The 19,310-nt window shown below is 44.9% G+C and overlaps 1 protein-coding gene across 1 annotated transcript in view; it reads right to left on the minus strand.

Annotated features, from left to right (window-relative positions):
• The window catches only part of LOC126531413 (uncharacterized), an 87,803-nt gene that overhangs the window by 26,582 nt on the left and 41,911 nt on the right, over positions 1 to 19,310 (minus strand). The window contains exon 2 of the mRNA XM_050178925.3: positions 9,228 to 9,436. Coding sequence (XP_050034882.2) covers positions 9,228 to 9,436 — 209 coding nt within the window. The remainder of the gene's footprint in view (positions 1 to 9,227; positions 9,437 to 19,310) is intronic.

The following is a 19,310-nucleotide window of genomic DNA, read 5'->3' on the forward strand; positions in this document are numbered from 1 at the left end:
GCGGTTTTTTCAGTTCTGTTGGTGTCACGGGGCATGTGTAGCCGCCGGTTAAACGGCACCTTGTATTAGTAGGATACTTTAGCTTTGCGCGATACGGTATATATACATCACCATGATATGTACCTCAGGCCCACTGCGCATGCCTTGCCTCTCGGTTTAAAGGCGGTATACATGCAGAAATGTGCATACACTCATGGCGTACCGTGCTATGAGCGCCGAATTATATAAAGGATGCAGTGAAAAGTTAGGGTTTTAGAACGTTCCGTTTTCACAGGAGGCCTCACGGTAGCATATCGCGTAGCACACAAAGCTCAACGTCTATTATTACTGTATCTTCCTTAACAGTTAGGCGAAACATACAGTCTTTTTTCTTGTTACTCAGTTTAAGTCGCACTTACTTGTGATATTCATGGTGTGGGATTTTTTCCGCAGCAGTAAGAGTTGGGATTCATCACTTTTCCGCAAAACTTAACCAAGTATCATTTATTACTGACTGTGTTGAATAACCATCATTTCAACCAAATATTTGTTTCGTCCTGGTTCCTTACTTAGGGCTCAAATAGTGTTCAACGCTATACATTTAGGTGTGCACTCCGTGCATCTAAATTAAGCAAAATCTGAATGCAACAGTGATTTCTGATGAGCCGGTTACTTGTCATTTCAACTGTCTGCACTGTGCTGACGTCCACTGCTATTTCTCCGAATAAGCGTTGCATAGTACACAAAGCAGCAAGAAATGCTAGGTTACATCTTCGTTATATCGCACGGCACTTTCCCACTGAATGTTGAACTTCTATGACTCTTTAAGAAAATCTTTTAAATCTGTGAGCTCTTATTTTTTTGAGCTAATATTGTTCATACATGCTTAGCTAACAGAGTCACAGGTTATTTAGAGATTGATTCGGCAGTGAATGTTGCAAAAATATTAATTTCATTCTTTTCACCTGTGTGCATTCACATCCACATCGGTAGAGTGTCATGTATATGAGCCCGCATGTGATGTCTTCAATCATGGGACCGGCCAGTAGTGGAGTGTTTTCATTTCGTACAGCTCACTTTTTTTTTCTTAGGGACGGACACCAGGTTGTGTAAAGTTAGATCATAAAAAAGTCGTCCAAGACTGTAAGATACGCTGCGAATTAACACAGTTAACGCCATCGAATGAATTCCCTGATGGTCCTACATAAAAATAGTATAACGAAAATAAAAAAGTATCCTCCGTATAGATATCATTCGGCCCAAGCTGAATAATTTTGAAAGAATTTTTAGAAAGATGCAGCAAATTATTATTTTTTAAAGTGAAGAAAATAATAAGAAAGGGGCATTTCAGCTCCCCTTATCTTGCTTCTCATCGCCGCTCTTTCATTATCGTTTTATTTATTTTTTTCTTGGCTAGTCGTTTCTATTTAAGATCTTGAGGTCGGCAGTCAAGGTTGCGTTTTCTATCTGTTCTTTTTGCTTCGTCGTATCTAACGTCGTGTTCTCCCGTCTTCCCGTTTCCAGCCTCAAAAGTGACGCGACGCGTCGAAGGAGGAGCATGCCTGGAGCGTCGTTTGGGGGCCATCGCTCATCTCTCAGCGCGCTGCCGCACTCTTGAGAGCGGGACGCAAGGAAGAGCTTTGAAAATAGATCGTTGACTGTAAGTCGTCGTCGGGACGGTTATCAAATGCGCATCGCGTGTATGCGAACACGCACAAAATGGCCGTGCGCCATAAGCGCAGGAGAGAGCCTACTGCAACTTCTTTCCGAGCGCGTCACTATCGTCTTATAGTGCCTTGTTAATAGCATATCTATATCGAACGTAAGCTTTTCTTTGGGTTGGGGGGATCCAGTCACCGAACCGTGCTTCAAGAAGATAACGCAGAATCGATGTTATTGTTGTTTTAATGCGATACATTCTTTGCCTCGTGCTAGACACCTTGCTGTAGATAGATTATAGTACTTGTTTCACCTCCTATCGAGCTTAAGAAGTCCTCGGTTGGGAACCACTACAGCAACGCAGGAAATATCTCAGAATGAAACTCTTTCACAACATATTGCACTATCGAACAGGTATAGATCTCGGGAAATATTTTTCCAAGCCTGATTACGTTTCTCAACGGCTGGACCATGAAAACAAGGTTAAAGAAATAGTCTGCAAAACTGAAGCGTTTAAAATGTCATTTTTCCCCATAACCATAAGCCAATGAAACAAGCTACCATCCGATGTCGCAACGATTCTCTCAAACGATGTATTTTCAAACTCTATACGCCCACTGAAGTAAGATAGTGTTTTTGTGTGTATGTGCGAGTATGAAAGTGTTCCAGGTACATGTTTTGCTTTGCCTGCTTTATTTATTGGTTCTTTGTTTCCTTCTCTCCCCCCCCGCCCCCCCCCCGTTGTAATTCCTACGGGCGCTGTGGGTATTGTGATAAATAAATAAATAAATAAATAAATAAATAAATAAATAAATAAATAAATAAATAAGAACAAGAAGCATAGCCTGCGTATTCACAGACTACGCAGAATAGCTGCGCGCAGCGCTTTAACCCCATTACAAATAGTATGCACTGCCCTCTGATGATGCGTTTCTTCGCAGGCAATTATATTAACATGACACGATAGTTAACATGACATAATTGTTACCATCGGAACGAAAAAGAAATAATTCATTTGCAACGTTAAAAAAGCGCATAGTGTTTCGGGCTGACGCTTGCCCTTGTCGGTAGTCATGGTCACAGGTTTATGGGCCAATAAAACGAAAGCGGACAGATGGAATGCAAGACTGTATACTGTGTCCCGCTTAGCCGTCATTTCCTTATTGCGCTAGAAGCGCTCCGTGTTTTCCGTGGACCTTGTGTTTTCAGAGCGATAACACGTGTCCGTGCAGGTGACCACCTGGACAGCGTTCACAACTAGCCACCGCGCCGCAGTGCGGCCGCTGTGTACAAGAGAGAGAGAGAGAAAAAAGAATGCATAGAAAGGCAGGGAGGTTAACCAGAGGTAGTTCCGGTTGGCTACCCTGTGCGGGGGAAGGGTTAAGGGGGATAAAAAGAGAAACAGAGTGGAAGGCGGAGATAGAGAGAAAGAGAGACGAGCTCGAACGAAGCGCGTACACTATAGAGCGTTAGGGGGCGGCATTCTTAACGTCTATCGTGAAGCACTGTAGACCGCAGGAACTTTAATAACGCGAGTAAGGCCTTCAACGCGGATGTTCTACTGGCCTAAAGCTTTGAGTTCTGATAGTGGACGATTCTCCAACTGGTCCAGTACTCTACACGACATCACTTGTTTCTGGGCACTATATCGCGGGCAGACACAGATAATATGTGCGAGCGTCTCATCGCTGTGTACAATATTTCTGAAAACGTGAGTGCCGTCAGAGTCAGGTTTCTTTTCTAAGAATTGTTACGACGAAGGCGCCAAATAAAACAACGGATAAAGGAAGACGACATGGGACAACTATCCATCGTTTTATTTGGCGCCTTCGTCGTAATCATGTATGAACAACTCGACAACAATCACGCGCTCAGTGACTTCATCTTTCCTAAGAACACCGGAGTGCCAGATTTCCTTTTACGACGAAGCTGCTCGTGCGACTTGAAGCGCTCGAAAACGTTATACGCGTATTTCCGCACTGTCTTAAAAAAAACTAGATAACTCGCAAATTTGTATTTATAGTTGAAATATTGGGCATGTTAGAGGTGGTGGGAAGGAAATTTTTTTATGTTTGGGTGAATTACTGCCAAATGAATACTACTTAACTCTCGCTTTCTGTCTGTTTAAAGGCGTTATATGAAACGTTTCTAAAGCTTCCCTGCTACTTTAGGAGGATCAAAAGAGAATCAGGGAGAATCAATTTTATGTTTGGGGAGAATAGGCGTCATCTTATGGGTGACCAGTACAGAAATACTGTACTGTGTGGGCTAATAACAGCCTTTGCGGCAAATTACATGTGCAAGAGTTTGATAGCTTTACAAGCGTATTTTACGAGTGGCTGAGTAAAAAATTTGCTTACTAAGCTGGAAGAAGTCGACATGTCACAAAGTTGACATTTCAAGGAAATATGGATCTCTGAAAGCGTTACACGACCGTTATCTGCAATGTATCGCAGAGCCTTAGGAGAACTGCACGTGGCGCCAAGCTCATTTTTTGTGAGAATGCAGGTCACGTTAAGTGTAATGCGTGGCTAAACTTCAATGTTCCTGGCTTAATTATGCGTTTTGAAAATAATTACGGAACCCTACGTTTCTGGGTCTATATTTATGCGTTCCACGATGCACGTAGGGATTTTCCTGGTGTGTTCGGTGATTCAAACTAGGCACCTGTTTGTAGCTAGTAAATAAAGGGAACGTTATGGGTGATGTGTAGGGGAAAGTTCAAAGTGCGTGGGTCAATTACGACATTTTCATGGAATTACGTATGCAAGCGCTTCAATGCGAGATAGGTCTATTTTCAAAACGGAGTAAAATTCATTGCCCTGTAATGCAAGAACCATAACAGCCAGCGAAGTCAAATTTTCTGAAAATGGAGGAAACATTATGACTGATGTGCCCATGAAGTTAATGTCTGGGGGTGAAGGACGGCCGTTGTAAAAAAATAAGTCTGACGATTACGATACTCCCTAATGCGAAATTTGAGTGCGGCTGTATACGTGTTTTTCTTTCGCGATAGATACAGGCAAATAATTTGAGACCGAAATCACCGCACCGACTGGTAGTGGGCCAGTGCTGTCGGCGCCTTCGCAGAGGGAAGGGCAGTATGCGAACGCTGGCATAATGCATAAGCCGGCGATGGAAGAAGAGGACGACGAAGGCGCGAGCAGTGGCACGTTCCCGTACGTTTTCAATATGGGAACGCTGGTACGATGAGCGGTATCACAGTCAGCTGTGGAAGAAGGCGACGACGAACGCGTAAGCAGTGGCACGAGCGCGTTCACGTGGTTACGCCGAGGGACGCCGACGCTCAACCCAGGAGTGGGCACCTAATAGCTGCTCTCTAAAAATGTTTCTGAAGCGAGAGAGAGAGAGAGAGAGAGATAAAGGCAAAATAATGACACGGAGCTTAACCAGAGGATATATCCGGTTGGCTACACTCTACAAGGAAATGGGGAAAGAAGTGTGAAAGATGAGATAAAAATAAGAATACAAAAGAACAATGCAGAACTGTCTCCGTGGGTGCTGTCACACAGTGTGCGAAGGCACAACATGGTCAGACACAGTGGCAATCGCCCATTAATCCGTTCAACATCATCCAGTGCACGAGCTAAGCAACCACTCCACAGCGCTATATGTGGGCAACGTTTAAAACGGGTGGGCGAGCGGGTGAGTCCCACGAGGACAACGTTTTGAAGTACATAGTTTGATGTCAGGCAACGGAAATTCTTAATGCGACTGCTAAAAGAGAACCGTTTCGCTTGAAATTGGGCTGTGATTCTGCAAGGTAGCAAAAGTCTGTTTTCTTTTTAAGACTGCACGTGTGACAACCTTGTTTCCAAAGCTCCTTCTTTTCTTCTTATTACGCTTGGTTTCAGCTTACAATTAAATCGCTGGCATTACTACCGCGACTGCTTTCCGTTAGACTTTTTTTGATACTGTAGATTTCAAGCTTCCTAGTAGAGAACGTGGCTCTGGTTAGCTCAACGGACTGCTTAAACGCGGCTAATATATCGTCGAAGAGTTTACTTTGTCGTGCAAAGGACTACTAGAGTCTGAATATAGCTAACTAATAAAAGCCTGTTAATGAGCGCGGACTTTACACAAATGAACAGCGAAAAACATGCTTCTCACATAACCACTGCAAATTCGGAGATGAGCAACTGTGGCCAGTTCACGGTGCCTACTAAATCATTGCTGTGCCACGCTATAGGTCAGGAAATTTCACGTCACTTCACCAACTCGTATTTTTCTTTGTATGCACACGGACTGCTCGGAAAGTTTTTATGCCACTTCGATCTGTCCCTGTTCGGACCTGTAAACGTGCCGCCACGTATTCGAGTATTTATGAAACGGCAGAGCGTTGTGCCGCTTGCGCATTTCCATCTGTCATTGCGCACGCCAGAACTAGTGAAAGCGAGCCGGTCGGATTAAAAAAAAGATTGGGTGTGCAAAAAGCGGCGTTCGACTTTCTCAGCCAAGCACTCAGACGTTAATGTGGGCTGCGTGAAGCTCGCCAGAGTCGGCGCTCCTCAGTGAGTGTACCGGCGGTCAATTAATTATTGAAATCCGGGAACTGCGTAGTTTCGAGGAGCTTTGCGCGTGGCATCTACACGGTCTCGACTTCCCGCATTATTAATCCAGCCGTTCTTTGCCTTCTTTCTAGCTCCCTATCCCATCCCCCTACTTGGGGCAGTTCTCTCGTCATTCCTCTTTCTTCATTTCTTTTTCTTTTTTTTATTCAGTAAGAATCAAACGCATGCTGCTTTTTTGCAGTGCATAGGCTGGAGTTGTTTGGGGCTTGTGTCTGGTTTCGTCATCTGACTCAAATTCAGGATGATTTCGTATGTTCAAAAGGCGCGGTACGGATAAAAGGGACGGCTTTAACTACATATTAACGTAAACGGACTGCTTTTGACAGGCTGTACTGCTTTCGGCGAGGCCTCTGGGAATCGCGATTCGTGCCCCTGGACACCTCCTGGACTGCAGACGCATCAAGAAGACGCGGCTTCCCCTTTGGGACTTTGCCTGAGACTCCGGCATAGCCAAGAAAGTTTGACGATAGTCCTGATACACAATTCCCCTTTACACGCACACAAGCTCTCAAAGGATAACGTGTACACGGCCCGTTTTGTACTGTTATACATCGGTTGCAGAGGAGAGATTGAGGTAACGAGTACCTCGCCATTTTTTTACGTTATACAGCAATAATTACATGCATTTATAATAACAAATATAACAACTAGTTATTGAAAAGTGACAATGAAGATAACGATGCCGTAATGATGTGTTCACTCGACATTTAACGTCTGTCACGCGGCTTGATCTATACGCTTGGCGGTCTTTATCCGTTGACTATGAATAAAGCGCGCGAACCTTTTTCTATGCAAATCTCTCAGGCTTAGCTACTAGTCTCCTAACAATGGCTGTCTATTTCTCTTGTTTCCGCACCACCTGCTAAATAGCCGACTGCAAGTTCTTTTGCTAAACTGCCCGTATTTCTTTCGTTCTGTTGTTTCTGTTGAAAGAACATAAAGTTCATGACCTAGAGGAAGAACTGAAAGTTTTGTGCTCACGTTGCATATTATTCCCTTTCAGTCTGACAGGAAGCTAACAGCTAGCACGACATCACCTTGGAAGCACCTCGCTCACCCCGATTTTCTTTTTCCTGCCTGAACGTACAGTTCGCAGAGGCAAAACGCGATCAAAACAAAGGGTAGCTATTCAAATGGCATTATACTATTTCTAGGCAACGACAAAGTGATTACCATCGTTTTTATTTCTTAAAATTATGATACTGAATACTGTTGCCGCGCCGAGTACGTGACTCTGCGTACTGCCTGCTAGTTCTCGTTGCTACTCAACTACAAAGCCAAGCACTGACGCACGTTCTGCGAATTAACCATGCCTCAGTGATCGTGCTTCAATTTTCGTCCATCCCGCGTTTACATTTGTTGCTCCGACCGTGGAGCACAGTTTCTAGTCGGCGGTGGCAACGATCGACCGTTTGAATTGTGTGCGTAACCCAGCACGATGAGCTCCCAGACATGACTAGACACAGAGAATAGAAAATTACAGACTAGCGGAAGTCAAAAATGAGTGCTGTCGGACGTGCAACGTGCCGTGCCTGCCATTTGAAACCAATAGTGTCGTGCTGACTTACTGCTGCCAGATAATAGCGTTATATGTATCACACTCGGTGGGTCCCCTATTCAGAGCGTAAGGAAAGGACAGAAACAGTTTATTCCTCGCGTTGCTCTGGGCTCTGTATGCAGTACACGCCTGCAGTTGAGCGCAAGATGATGACATGGTACACTGCGATTTTAGTGACCGATGCATCAGCCTGAATGTGCGTGCAGATAAAACGATTAGGTGTGAAACTATTGCAACAATGTGAAATTACGCGCATTCCAGCGGCTGGCAAATTATAAACAATGTGGACAGACTGCTTGATACGTTTCTGTACAATAAGAGGTGGCCTTCTACGTATAGCATGACAAATCGTATATGTAGTACAATGCACGCAACATCAAAGAAAGGGTGAGGGGAAGAGAGAGAGAGAGAAATAATAGGACAACACACTTTCCTAATTACATTTATCATTTCTGTTGCAGTGATGGCACGGAGAATGCCCAACCAAGCAGCCTTTTCCTACACCAGTACACTTGTCATCTTATTCCGTGTCACCTAACTTCGTGGAGCATGTTTTCGTATTCCTTTCCCCCATCCGGGCGCACAACTTCACAATCATTTTCACTTTATCGCAAAGCGTCTAAAAACCATCGTTTATTTCAGCGGAGTCTGACAACACCAGCTAGCAGATCGGTGCTACCACCCTCAGCTTTCGTGGACAGCGATATTAAAGCTCACCGCAGCTGGTGTTGCATAGCGCGTCTTCAACGCAGAAGAGGTAGCGATATCACTGGTGACAGTCACACTTTTGCGAGAGACAGCACGCCAGACTCACCTTTCGGGACAAATGCCATAGGTAAGCATAACAGGGGGAACATATGTGACAGGTCGAGAGATTGGAAACATTTGATTCCAGCGGCCCTGTATTATTTGTACAGTCGAGCGCCTTTACAACAAACGCATCTACAACGAAATCGCCTGTATACCGAAAGAATAATTCTTTCTCGGTGCGCGACATTTACATCGAAATGACCTGTATGTCGAACGATTTCAGAAGCCCCAAGCACTTCCTTCTAAAGTCGTTCGACTGTATATCAGTTGTTAGTAAGGCGCGGCCCCGAAGTCATAACCAGCAAGCCCAAGTCTTGGTCATGTTGATGATTATAAATTTGAAGCCATTGGCACTTACTCAGCAGCGCCCAGTCATGGCTCGCACGTCCCTTGTCTTTTCCTCTTCCACCACTAAGCCGCGATGCCACCGATCGCGGCTGCAATTCTTACAGGGTTAAGGTGTTGTAAGCGATTAAATTTATTGAAAATAAACTACATAATAAACTTACTGAAAGCCGAGCGCGTAAACGAGGTCTAGCGCTTAAAGTGGGCAAGTGAAAAGGCTAACATGTTGTTTCTCCGCATCGTTGCATTCGAAAAAAAAAAAAATCAAAAGCAGGCCAACTTACGTCCACGTAGACTCCTGACAACCTGTACGCCTGTCCCGGCGGGTTCTCGTTGGGCAGGTACCGGAAAAATTCCCTGTTGTTCTTGTACCATTTCACGGAATACAGGTCGTCTGACTCGAGGTCGAACGAGCAGTTAAGCCAGAGAGGGTCGCCGCGGATCACAGCGCTTGGCATGTCCAACCGCACCAACCGCAAGCCATTGCACAGTCCTGCAGGCACAAAACATACAGCTTTAGAATAAAAAAAAAGAATCCAAGCTTTTCAACCATAAACAAAGTTGGGCACGTCGATCATGTAGTGCGCTGTTTTATTTCCATTACAAGCTCTGGCGTTGCCCCTCGTTGCGAGGCACCGAAAAAATCAATGAGGACAAGTGGGCTCTCCGCTATCAAGAACCATGATGCCGGGGCCGATGCCGGGCGCAACTATGGGCTGTCCAGAGGGCCCACGATGCGGCGGTCGTTCATGGCCTTATTGTCCCAACGTGGGAGCGGCCCGCAGCGGGCTGAGTCGCGTACCTCAGGACCATCATTAAAGTTTTGCATCCACACATCCATGTGTAGCCATATTCCACGCTCTGCCCTGTGTAAAAGGTTCTTTTTTGTTTTGATTTTCGTGTACTGACTGAACAGGTGCTCTGGTTTGTCTGACCAATATATCGCGCTCTGACTGTGCAAACAGCATTTAGAACTCTACGCCTAAGGTATATGATGGTTTATTCCTGTTATCGTTTTCTTTATGCTTTTCTTTTTTTATTCTTTATATATTCCTGAGTCACTCAGGTTAATTTTTGATCATTTGGGATAGCTAGCACTATGGTGTTCTGTTTTCCTAGGATTTTACCATATATTAAACCGCAACACTTACTTGGATATTGTTGACAGAGAAAAATATAAACATATCTGAAAGTCTCACTTGCCCAAACTTTATGCTACTTCGCCTTGGTATAAATAAACCAAACATGATGAGCAGCAACAGGTTTCTCTGAAACTTAAACGACGTAGCGTAACGATGGTACCCCGCTTGAAAGGGCACTGCCATGTCCCTTCAAGCTATCGGTTTCGGAGCAGCATACGATTTTCAATTTCCAGGGTTTGATCAAGCACAGGCGTGAAGCCCAAGTTGGTTTTTGGCTTATAAGCATAACAAAAAAAAATATGCAAATCCAAAGCACATGTTGCGACCTATGTGAAATCATGCTTTAGTGAAGCAGCCAAGTGAATGCTGTACAACTCAATTCAATCCGTACAATTGTGTTTATTTTTGTCCTACGCAACGTGCGACCTTATGCTTATGTTTATGCTTATGCATAAACAGTTGTATGCATAAGCATAATAGTTGTATAGGTTACAACTTTATTCTCGTACAGTGTTTATTTTTTATACTAAACCCTTTACAGGCCATGGTGAAACGCAAGCACAAATTAATGTGATGTCTGCCAATTATTGTGAGCTGTGAGATTTGTAGCTATGACGCATGTAGGTAGCCTTCGTCTGTACACGATTTTATGTAGTGATGTGTAGACAGTGTCGTATATATAGGTAGCGTGTCTGTATACATATAGTATGTGCCTTTTCGCGTGCTTGTCACGAACACTGATGGAGCTGGAGTGATGGGACAGCAGGCGCATGTAACATAATATTTTCCCATCATCCCTCCTCATCCTCCCGTACTTTCCTTTTCTTTCCGCTTCCCCTTTACTTCAGTTTGGATTAGCAGGCGAGATACGCGCTCTTCCAGCCAAGCTCTTCATTTTTAATCTCATTAAACCTTCTCGCTTTCTTTCCGCAAACCACGCGGATGCAAAGCGTAACACGTTGATGCAGCGACGTCACGAGAAAGCAGTAACGTGGATGGAAAGAAAGAATTGGGATGACAGAAAATTATTGAATTGTGCGGGCCAAAATCACGATCTGATTGTGAGGCAAGCCGTAGTGGGAGACTCCGGATTAATTGTGACCACCTGGAGTTCTTTAACGTCCACGCAGGTTTTTTGCACTTTGCCCTCATCGAAATGCGGCCACCGTGGCCGGGATAAAGGGGATTACAGGCGTATGCACAGAAAATCATAAGACATACCTAAATACATTGAAGAAATATATACACCTTCTGTCACAGTCACACATACCCACTCTGCAGGATTGTCCAAGAATCAGAACATACCCACTGGCGCATATCAAATGACCCAAGAGTGAGGCATTTCAGATATAATAAACTTATCAAAAGTCAGTGAAGCCATCGAGTATCATGTGCTATTTCAATAATATGTTCATGTGGTTTAGAGATACCTATGAGCCGACATTTTATGTACGGGTTTTATCCCGTGATTTATTTGTTTTGTTAGCCAAAGTAAAGGTGTACTCAATGTCCCTGTTTTGTAGATAAATACTCCGTGCTATATATTCAACCCTACCCAATCAGCCCACACGCCGCTGCTCGGGACCACACGCCAACAATTGACACGTGAAACCTGGGAACAGGCAAAGAAAGCTTTACTTCAAAAGTGGTGCGCCGTTACATTTTGTCTTGAAGCCCTCCAAGCTATGTGGCAAGTTGTTCGAGAATACTCTAATGGCAGCTGGTGCCATTAAGGTGTTCATACCATTGCAATTTCTTCAGGAAACATTTTGTGCCCACAAAAAGCGAAATTACAGAAAATTCTCATTTAACAAATGAGTGCCAGATGGAGAAAGAACTCTGCATAATTCCCCATCAAAATAAATTTTTGCTACAGAACAAGCACCACGTTTTCTTATGTTTGTATTACGGGGATTTTGGTTAATCGGGTGTAACATTAAGGGTTCCGTAGCTTTTGTTATCTGCCGGATGTTATTTTGAAATGCACATATAACACATGATTCCCTAAAATAAACTTCAGTTAAGAGTGAACGCTTGTCTTGTTTTCTATGTTGTCCTTGTCCCCCTTTTTACGCCCTCTACGTTCATTATGAACAGGAAGCTTCCTGCGCAACTTGCTGTATTATAGAATTATCGGCACTGACAGTCAGGAGGACCAACATGATATCGGGAACTGTTCATTCCGCTCGTCCCTGCTTGATGTCCTATTGTTTCGCGCTATACACCCTGTCCTACTTTTCAATTACTACGCTTTTCCATTTCAATATTCAAAACGCTCGACACTCAAGACATCCATATTAAGCTGGCTCAACGCTGATTCTTCAAGGAGCACCCGCCGAAGTGAGAAATCAAATCCTCCACACATCTTCCCTGTTACAACACGCCGCAAGGTACTTCGGTAAATGGAATTTAGAAAAGGAAGACGCACATGAGAACAAAAAAGGAAAAACTGATTCCACGAAACGTGTTCTGCGTACGCCGGAGAGTTCAAGGAAACGTGTTCTATCAGTCTGATTTCTGCAAATTTTCCTCCAACCCATTCGGCCGCATGAGTAGCAGTTGAAGGTTATCTTCTAGAACGATCCTTCGACCACTTACCGCTTTGCTCTCTCCTGCCTTGGTAAAATAGGATACGTACACACGCAAGTGCATCTGACCTCCCGAAACCCGAGGAACAAGGAAGCCGCGCTGCCATCGCGGCAACATGACAGTCGATAATACGTACAAGCGCAGTGCCGATACGCCGCTCGTGCCACGTATCTCTTCGACTCCCATCAGCCATTGTATCCTCCGGGGCGACCGCCCGCCGCTTTTGTCAATATTACATGGCATTCCCTTTCGAGGACACGTACCCGTATCCTTCGCCTCTTGCTCCGGCCTTCTTCTTCTTCTTCTTCGATGCGAGGAATCGGCTGGTCAGCGGCTGGCTGGAACCCTCCCCAGTTCTGCCATGTATACTGGCGAGGCGATGGCTGCGCCTTCTGTGTATATCTCGCTCGTCGGTCGCTGTTCAGCGATTATTCATCCCCGCGTGATGTATTCAGCGCACGCGCGCACGTCGGCTGACCGGCAGGAAATCCATCTCTTCCGGTGCGCATAGAAATGCATCAAGATTCGGCATCGGGCCCTTCTGGGGAGCAAGATATATAGTCGACACGAGAGAGGACCGCCAAATACAGTGAGGAAAGGAAGAAAGCTACGAGAGGAAAACGAAAAGGCAGCGTCCTGTGGGCTATGTGAAGCGTGCGGGATATAGCAACGCCACAGAAAGCAAGCGAATGTTCGAGCAGGAGATGGGAGAAGACCGCTTGCAGTATTATTTTTGTTCCGGTACCTTCATGTGCAAACGGAATGCGGGAATATCGGTCCTTTATGCCACGTGCTACACAAAATTTAAGAGAAATACGGGACATATGGAATGCGCACGGTTGTGTCCATATACCGACACGTGATACGAAGAAAAGTATGGATGTGGAATAATGACTAAAGCGTAAATATGGGCTCATTGGGTGTTCGTGACAATCTAATAACAGTGCGTAAAATGAGGGACACGCATAGAAGAGACATACACAGTGCTGTGTGTGTCTATAATATGTTCGTCCTTTCTTTTACGCGCTGTTATTACGTTGGGTAATGAGCTAGTGAGAGCTCTAGTTGAAGATTATAAAGTGTGCAAACTCGTCACACTAGTGAAGCTGACGTTGTGTTGCCAACAAGAAAGTGGATACTTAAGCAAAACGTTTCCCGGCTACTTCTGAAATTCTCGCCTGACAGATTAAATTAGCGAGGGGTAACACTCAGCAGTATTGTTTGAGGACGTTGCGTGCAGCGAGTCGTCAGAATATGGTATTATCGTTATTTCCACCTGCCCTTCGTGTTGCTCCGATGCCTACAAAGAATTCCCTGTTGCTTCATGACTCTTGATTTACGACTTTACCTTAAGAATTTATCGCTGCTCAACTAAACGGTTTCGGGGCTACCGTTGTGGTCAGGCATTCCAAGGTTAGGTCAGCAAGCAAGCGACGACCTCCTCCTCCTCCTTTTCCTTCTGGGCGCGCTGTTTAAATGTACAAGTGCCCAAAGCATCGCACAGAGCGTTTGTTCTACTACGGTGGCCGCTGTGTACGGCGCGCCCGCGCCGACCCTATCTTGATTGAAAGTGATCTGCGATAAGTACAGAGTGCGCCGAGTGCTGACAGCTTCGTGTGCGCCGTTTTCTCGCCAGTTCGCGTTGAAGCGAGAGGCAGCACGAAGGTCAATTCGCTCGCTGCTGGCGCCACGCTTCTCCCTCCAGCGTTTTCACAGCGAGTGCGCGTGGTCATCGAGGGAGATGCGTCCATATTTGCTTGTACGTGCGCCACACCATGCTTGTTATTTTACTAAGTGGATGTTTGCAAGTCTATACGGCCGCTAAAGCTACTATCTTTACTTTGAATAGCTGTCGACTAATTTGCTGTTGCAATCGATGCTCCGCCCCTCGGGCAAAACTGCGACTTTTTTTCTTCATGAAAGTGATAACACAGACTGTCGTGCATATTACTGCTGCTGTGGCCCAATGCTCCGGTCACTGTTTCTTCTCATTCTCTTCTCTCTGAACTTCTTGTTCTCTTGTTTCAGCCTTTCCTGCGAGTGCAGCTATTCGTGTTCACTTCTAGTTATCGTTGACGTATACCTGCAGTTATCGTTGTAATAGGTAATGCAAGGTCGAAGCGACTACAAGTGCAGCAAAAAGCCGGAAGCAATATAAGGAAAGCGTTTTACGCATCTTAATACAGCTTAACTGTAGTTACAGTCGGTAGGGATATATATGAAGTGGGAAGTTATTTATTTGCTATGAGCAGCGCAGACAAAAAAGTCTCGTCAAAGGCATCAGCGCGCAACGAGCAACACGAATGGAAATGTATATTTCAAAACCAGGAGGCAAGCATGACGTGGATATTTGCTGGGCTCGTTCCTACGCATTTTATACTTGTCAGGACTGCTGGCAATTGCCAGCAGCTTGGTAAGGCTGCGTGTCCACCTCAAGCACACATGCCGTGCCAGCGGTGATTGATGACAAATGTGTGTAGTTTTGGTAACGCGCTGAGAAAATGGTGGGACACAAAACCAGGCGATTGGATATACAGCGTTAGAGAATGGTGTTCGCGCGCGTCTAAAGGAACGTCCCAAAAGAACATATGCGTCATGGCTTTGTATAGCGGTGTGCTAAACTATAAAATTGAGAAAGATCGTTTACTGGAACCAAATTGAGTGTTTTGTTTTATACTGGTATGTTTTCTGTCCACGCAACCATGCATATACTCTGCTTCCGATATGATGAATTGTACGAGAGTGTCATCAATAACGGGGCATTGCGACAACTTGTCCAAATTATTCTTTTGCCTGCAGTCTTTTACGCTGGGTCTTCGCAGCCCACAATGTGAAATATAATAAAAGCTTTGATATTTATGGTGGATTGATTAGACGGCTGATGGGGCAATCGGGCTATGGACAGAACTCATGAGACCTTAGCCCCAGAAACGAGTGACTTCTCTATAATTATCACAGAGGTAAGCTATTCTGCGGTAATTTGCTACAGAAGAGTTTCCACAACTTACCATTCGGCGGACATTTCTTTTGTAATTATTTATGGAGAGGACTGTTCAACAACAATTTTTAAATTACACTTGCTGGTAGCACATGGTTTTCCTATCTGCCCCTAAGCTGATGACACGGGATTTGGCACATCCCATCGAGTTGTACTCCCAGTAGCAATGGCTTACTTTAAAAACTAATGCAAAGTTTCAGTGAGGTATCGAACCAAACATTTAAATCACATTGTAAAATCTTTTGTACAGAGATTCCACAAATAACCGTAAACTTCGGGATATTCAGAAAGCGCATGGGCAGCCTCCTATACCCGTGACAAAAATAAAGTATCAGCACTATGTACATATGTTGAAAGTGACGTGATATGCTTGGTTGTTGAAGTCAGTTGATCGAAAGTCTTGCGAATGGACGGTCTCGTTTCGCAGCCGGATACAGAAAAGGCAACAGCAGCCTTCTATATAACAAAACCAAACGAGAACAGAAAATTAGTATATTGATTGCAAACTTTCTAACGATGTAATTTAATAATCGTATATATGTGTAAATTGTTCTTAGAGCCAGACGATTGCAAGCACGATGCTTCAAGGACTAGCATTCTTGTAATTTTGCGATTATCTTATTATTTAGAAAGCGCGCGAACACGAGTATGAATTGCGATATTTCCTGCAATTTCACTTTTGTAAGTTAATTTCATTCATTTTGGAATATCATCCCAATCCAACGCTTGTGCATAAGGACAAGATTTGCACGTATTCAAGATATACACTTGAATAGCGTAATCCGAATTGACACGGAGGAGGAGGAGGAGGAGGAGGAGGAGGAGGAGGAGGAGGAGGAGGAGGAGGAAAGAACTTTATTCTTGTCCTGTACAAGGTGTTGCCACCCGCCTGGCTAGTCCCATGTTGGGACCGGGAGGTCAAGCCTCCTAGCCCTATCCCTCAAGTCCTGGCTGTCCAGTACGCCGAATTGACACCAGAGATAGCACATTATGTTCGGTCCTTTCATCATGCGCTCAAACCCGGGGGCATTCTATTTTTTTTTTTTTTTACGGCTGTGGCTTAATCAATAAAATCATATTGATCGCCGAAACATTGGAAATTGCCGACGCCGTGGTGCCAGGAGAAGTGAATAGCTGGGCTCTCTGCGCCTTTGTTTGTAGTGAATTAAAGAAGCTTATATAGAAACCGCAACTCGCAGTAGGTTTTCTTACGGTGATCACAACGCCCGCAGCCGTTGGCATCAGCCCAGCCAAAAATATCTAAGGTGCATAGTTTTTCCCAGTCTTTTTGACGTATGCCAGTGCCATTTGCTTTTATTCTGCAGTATTTTTTCTGTGTTCACTTCGAGATGACTCTGTTTTTTATTCGTGCTAATTTTCTTTCTGTTAATTTTTGCACGTCTCGTGAACTTGAGCATTTCGTTCAGCTAGTTAAGTTGGAAGCAAACATGAGGCTTTTGTTTTCATTAGAGAAAGACAGAGGTTTTATTTGCTGCACAGGCAGAGAGGTCAGCGAGTGTTGGTGTGCTCTAGTGTACTACTCGTCACCGGAGAAGAGGGAAGAGAAATGAACGTATAAGGACAAATGATGACGAGGATAAGTGTTATAACTGCAGTGTTCTTCTTATCATTTCTCAGTTGAAGGCTACAGCTACACGTGCCAATCTGGTTGCCTATCTTATGTTTTCTTACTTCGTTTCCCTTCCCCTCCTTCCTTAGCCTGTCTTTATATTCCGACGTACACTGCAAATAAACGCCCATTCTTCCAGCTTGTCAGCGTGTGTCTGCCTCGCCTGCGTCAAGCGCAGTGACCGACCTACAATCTAACAGTGGCGACGAGGATGGGAAGGAGTGGATGCCTATGTGCATTACATGGCGGTTCTACTAAAGCTTCTAGTCCGCTTCCATGTTCACGCCCTTGCTATTCAGGAATCTCATAAACGAAAAGGCTTTCACTATATGAACGTCGCAGAAAATGCGAAAGCGCCGCTCTTTCTTTAGCACACCCGCCGCCGGACAAAAGCCGTAATAAACATCAACAAGTGGCCTGGCGGAAGCTGCAAACTAACACCTTCCCCAACCCCTATATATACTCCAAGGCCTACCCAGGAGTCTACACCACCGAATGTAAGCTCTGCGGGGTCACAAAGGCAGATTTAAAACACATTTTATTCGATTGCGACAATCTAAAACCGAAAAGAGAATGGCATCTCTCTAACGAGCAAGAGTGGGAGGATGCGCTGTCCAGCTCGGACCCAGCGGTTCAACTGCACGCCGTCAGCTGGGCTTTGGAAGTCGCCGACAGACAGGGCCTCACGACCATAACAGGTGGCACTAGAGGAACTGATCGGACGGCCACCTCACGCACCCTGGAAGCCCACTAAAGTTAACCAAATCGTTTCTGTTGACGAAATAAAGTCGTCACCACCACCTTCTTTAGCACACTCGTAAACACAGGTGACGAACAGTCACTGTTACTGCCCTATCAAAGTCCACGGCATGTCAGCAATTAATTATATGAGAGGAGAAAAATTGTTTGACTATTTGTTTTAATAATCAAAAGATAGCTCTTCTGCTTAATCGGGAATTTGTCGACGATAATTTTATCTTTTTTTGTGTCTGTGCGTGTGTTTCGTGACGAACATAAGTCTTTCTATCGAAACGGTGGCCAGCCTTCTCTGAGGCACCTTATTCCTGTTTATAACATTTATTCCACCTATTTAGGAACATTTATGCGCTTTTCTCTTTTCAGGATTTTGTTTACATTTTTGGGTGGCATGTGCATGTACCTGTGCTTACCTATATCATTGTCACTGTTCTGCATTTCTCTTTGGCACCTCACTTCACTCACTCGCTCACTTCACTCGCTCACTTCACTCACTCACTCACTCACTCACTCACTCACTCACTCACTCACTCACTCACTCATTCACTCACTCACTCACTCACTCACTCACTCACTCACTCACTCACTCACTCACTCACTCACTCACTCACTCACTCACTCACTCGTTTACATGATTGGGCATTCAATCATTTAATCACTTGCACGGTCATAACTACGTTCACATTCCTCCCTCGGGTGATGTGTTGGGGCGATGCCGCTTCGCAATATACATCGCAGCGCGGAACTTCCCAGAAGAGCTAATTAAAGGATGATCCACTTATGCGTGCCAGCAGGCAGTGAAAGGGAGGACGCGCGCAGTGCGTAAACTGCGCCAAAGCCAACGAAACGACCGCTCAGAAAAACGGAAGGCACGATGACAGCTCGGATGAAGGGCACTTCCAGCCGCATGACAGCGCAGCGTCCACAGCGGGCAGACGCTCTTGTCCCTACTTCGGGAGGATGAAACCAAAAGAAGAAACGCATGGCGAGAAAGAAATGCGGCTTTGTCAAACTTTGGCTCGCTGTCTCGTCAGATGCACAGAGAGCGCCTCTTTCTTGTTATGGCATGTCTTGGCTGTTTCTTACAAGGACGAGCCGGGCAACTACTATCGCTGGCTGTTTGCGATGATAGTCAAGATTTTTGTTATGCTGCGCCTCATAGACTCTATGTGGCGCATTAATTTATTTGGCTTTGTTTGTCGGGGTGTTTGCACGTCGTCTATGGAAACGTCCCCGTTTGTGTTGTTTAGTC

The sequence above is a fragment of the Dermacentor andersoni genome, chromosome 5 (assembly GCF_023375885.2).
Source record: "Dermacentor andersoni chromosome 5, qqDerAnde1_hic_scaffold, whole genome shotgun sequence".
Classification (NCBI taxonomy): domain Eukaryota; kingdom Metazoa; phylum Arthropoda; class Arachnida; order Ixodida; family Ixodidae; genus Dermacentor; species Dermacentor andersoni.